At 42.6% G+C, this 2479-nt stretch overlaps 1 protein-coding gene across 1 annotated transcript in view; it reads right to left on the bottom strand.

The window, feature by feature from the left end:
• PTGR1 (prostaglandin reductase 1) overlaps nt 1–2479 on the bottom strand; it is a 10665-nt gene that overhangs the window by 705 nt on the left and 7481 nt on the right. The window contains exons 7-8 of the mRNA XM_009573298.1: nt 2057–2162; nt 930–1048 (exon numbers count right to left, since the gene is read on the bottom strand). Of these exons, the coding sequence (XP_009571593.1) occupies nt 930–1048; nt 2057–2162 (225 nt within the window). The remainder of the gene's footprint in view (nt 1–929; nt 1049–2056; nt 2163–2479) is intronic.

The raw sequence follows: 2479 nt of genomic DNA, 5'->3' as shown, positions 1-2479 counted from the left end.
TTTTCCAACCTAAATGATTCTACGATTCTATGATCTTCGGGAGACCAAATTGCAACCAAATTTTCTCCAGCTTGTATGTTTCATGTGAAACATGCAAGCTGGCACGCACCAGGGTAATTTTGCAGAACTAGGTAGGCTGTTGTGAGGATCTGCTTTTATTGCAAGACCTTCTACTTGGAGTCATAACAGGGAGCAAAAGTCACTGCTATAAAAACACACCAGGACAGATTTAGTGCTACTTGGTCCCCAAACAATGTACACATAGAGGATTACTTCCCCAAAGCCAGGCCTGTCTCTACCCATAAGGAAGTATGGAACTCCAAATCCAAGTGATCAAAAGCTGATCCCAAACCCCCATGTTTGTAAAAGCTAGAGCCTCTTAGCCTTTAGTGTTCACACTCACAAGCTTTTCACAGTCATGAACCAAGTGTTAAACTCAACCTCCATTTAGAAAAATAAAATTTAAGAAACTCCCTATTAAGTCCCTTTAAGGCCCAGCTCTCAATTTCATAAAAATATCCATTCTTGCTAGTAATTTCAGCACAACACTACAATAGAAATCCTTGCTTATACTACAAAGGAAAGGAGACTTCTGAATGAGAAATAGAGGAATCACTCTAAATATGAAACTCTTCATTGCCAGAGAAGTGTTTTGAATTACTCTGGAAGCATTCTTTTTCAAAGCCTACATGTATTCTTGAATACATCTAAGTACACAAGCTAATATCGCAGGTCTCAACAAAGCAGAAGGGAATCAAGCATGTTCACTATGGTTTGAGTGTCCCCAAAAGGCTCAAAGATCAAGTCAGGTGGAAGAAAAGTATCACGCTGGGACCTCACCTCAACCGCTATGACAAGAGACCCCTTGGGCAAAAAGGGAAGCTATGGTGTGAGTACATCTTACAGAAAACTACCCCTTCCCTCCTTACCTCCACGACCCACTTTAGCAGTGCCTTCAGACCCTCCTCCCAGCGGTTATTCCAGCGGGTCACTATGAACCCTTCCATTTGAAGCTCTTTGAAGATCATTGGAACCTGCACGTAAGGCCCTGCAAGAGAAAGGAACCAGCAAACCACCTGCAGTATCAGTTTCATTTCAAATAAGACCCAATGCCTAAAGACAGTAAAGACCACTGAATCACTTTGTTCCAGCCAGAAGCAACTGCTATTTTTTCCAAAAAGAACTTCCAGGACAAAAGACCAAGGATTCATGGAAAGACAGCCACCCAGGGAAACAAAGGCCTGAACCATAAACTGTGGGGCTTCTGAAAACAGTTTCACTCAGAAGTGGCCTCAGCTTCAGCTGAGGGGTTTCAGCTGAATCCTGGAAATACTGTTTTGACAGCTTGTTTGATAGCCTGACAAGCTCTCACACTCTTCCTAAATCTCAAAAAAGTTACACACATTAAAAAACAGTTCCCTCAGTCATGAAAATGTGTGTTATGTCTCCCCACTCTCAAAAGCCTGTCCCATTTTTAAAGTGATCTGGGAGTCCAAAGCCAGTCAGTTGTCAAGGAGAACTCAGACCTCACATTCCTTCTAGAAGGCAAATTTGGGAAACTTAATGCTATTGAAAGTGAATATTCATCTCAGCCACATTTCCCAGCAGTTTCACCAGTAGCTGAAATCTTATGGGGAAAAAAAAACCAAACTAAGCTGCCTCATCTAAAAACCTGAGGGAAGTCCATTCTCTCGTCTAAAAGTACGTACTGTGTAAATGGCATTATGCCACCATACTTGCCTTCTATTGATCTGTATCTGCTTAGAGCCCTGGAGAATCCTGTTTTAAAGTAGTTTAGTCTCTCCTTCCATTCCTAATCTGATGTTCTCCACTGGATAGGAGTGTGCAAAAAGGGGGATGACTGCTTGTACACACAAGGAGTGTGGTCACACTCCCGCTGTCCCAGAGCAGTGGTTACTTATCCAAATGTATACACATACATACACTCAAACAGCATATGGAAACAAGCAAGAAAATCTCAAGAAACTCCCATTATGTCTCTCTCTCTGCCATCACCAAACAGGAAATAAAAGACACAAAAAAAGCAGGCCCACACCTTTCTGAGGCATGGAGTCATTGTACTGAGAGATGGCTCCGCAAACTGCAATCCTTCCATATTTCTTCATCTGGTTGATAGCAATACTGGCAAATTCTCCACCCACCTGTAAGAACCAGAGCATGTGCAGCATTAGAAACAATCCAGTGTTTTGCATTGACTGCCAATACCTGCCAACTTTGCACTGTTGCACCAACAGGTTCCATCAAGGTAAGTTCCACTACTCCAAAGACTCCGTGGCTGCAGAAACCCTTACACTTAGCCAACACCTATGAGGACTCGATGTCACTCTTCTAAAAATCAGTTATGAACACAGGGAATTGCTTTTAATTCCAAATCTGCTTCACAAAGCTTGGTTTAGAAATATTGGGCAGGACTTGCCCTTAGACCCCTCCTTCTGAGGGGCATGTCTAGGGGCACTAA

The sequence above is a fragment of the Fulmarus glacialis genome, unplaced genomic scaffold (genome assembly GCF_000690835.1).
Source record: "Fulmarus glacialis isolate BGI_N327 unplaced genomic scaffold, ASM69083v1 scaffold2042, whole genome shotgun sequence".
Taxonomy (NCBI): Eukaryota; Metazoa; Chordata; class Aves; order Procellariiformes; family Procellariidae; genus Fulmarus; species Fulmarus glacialis.
The sequence above is the reverse complement of the archived record's forward strand: the minus strand, read 5'-3'. Positions and strand labels throughout refer to the sequence as shown.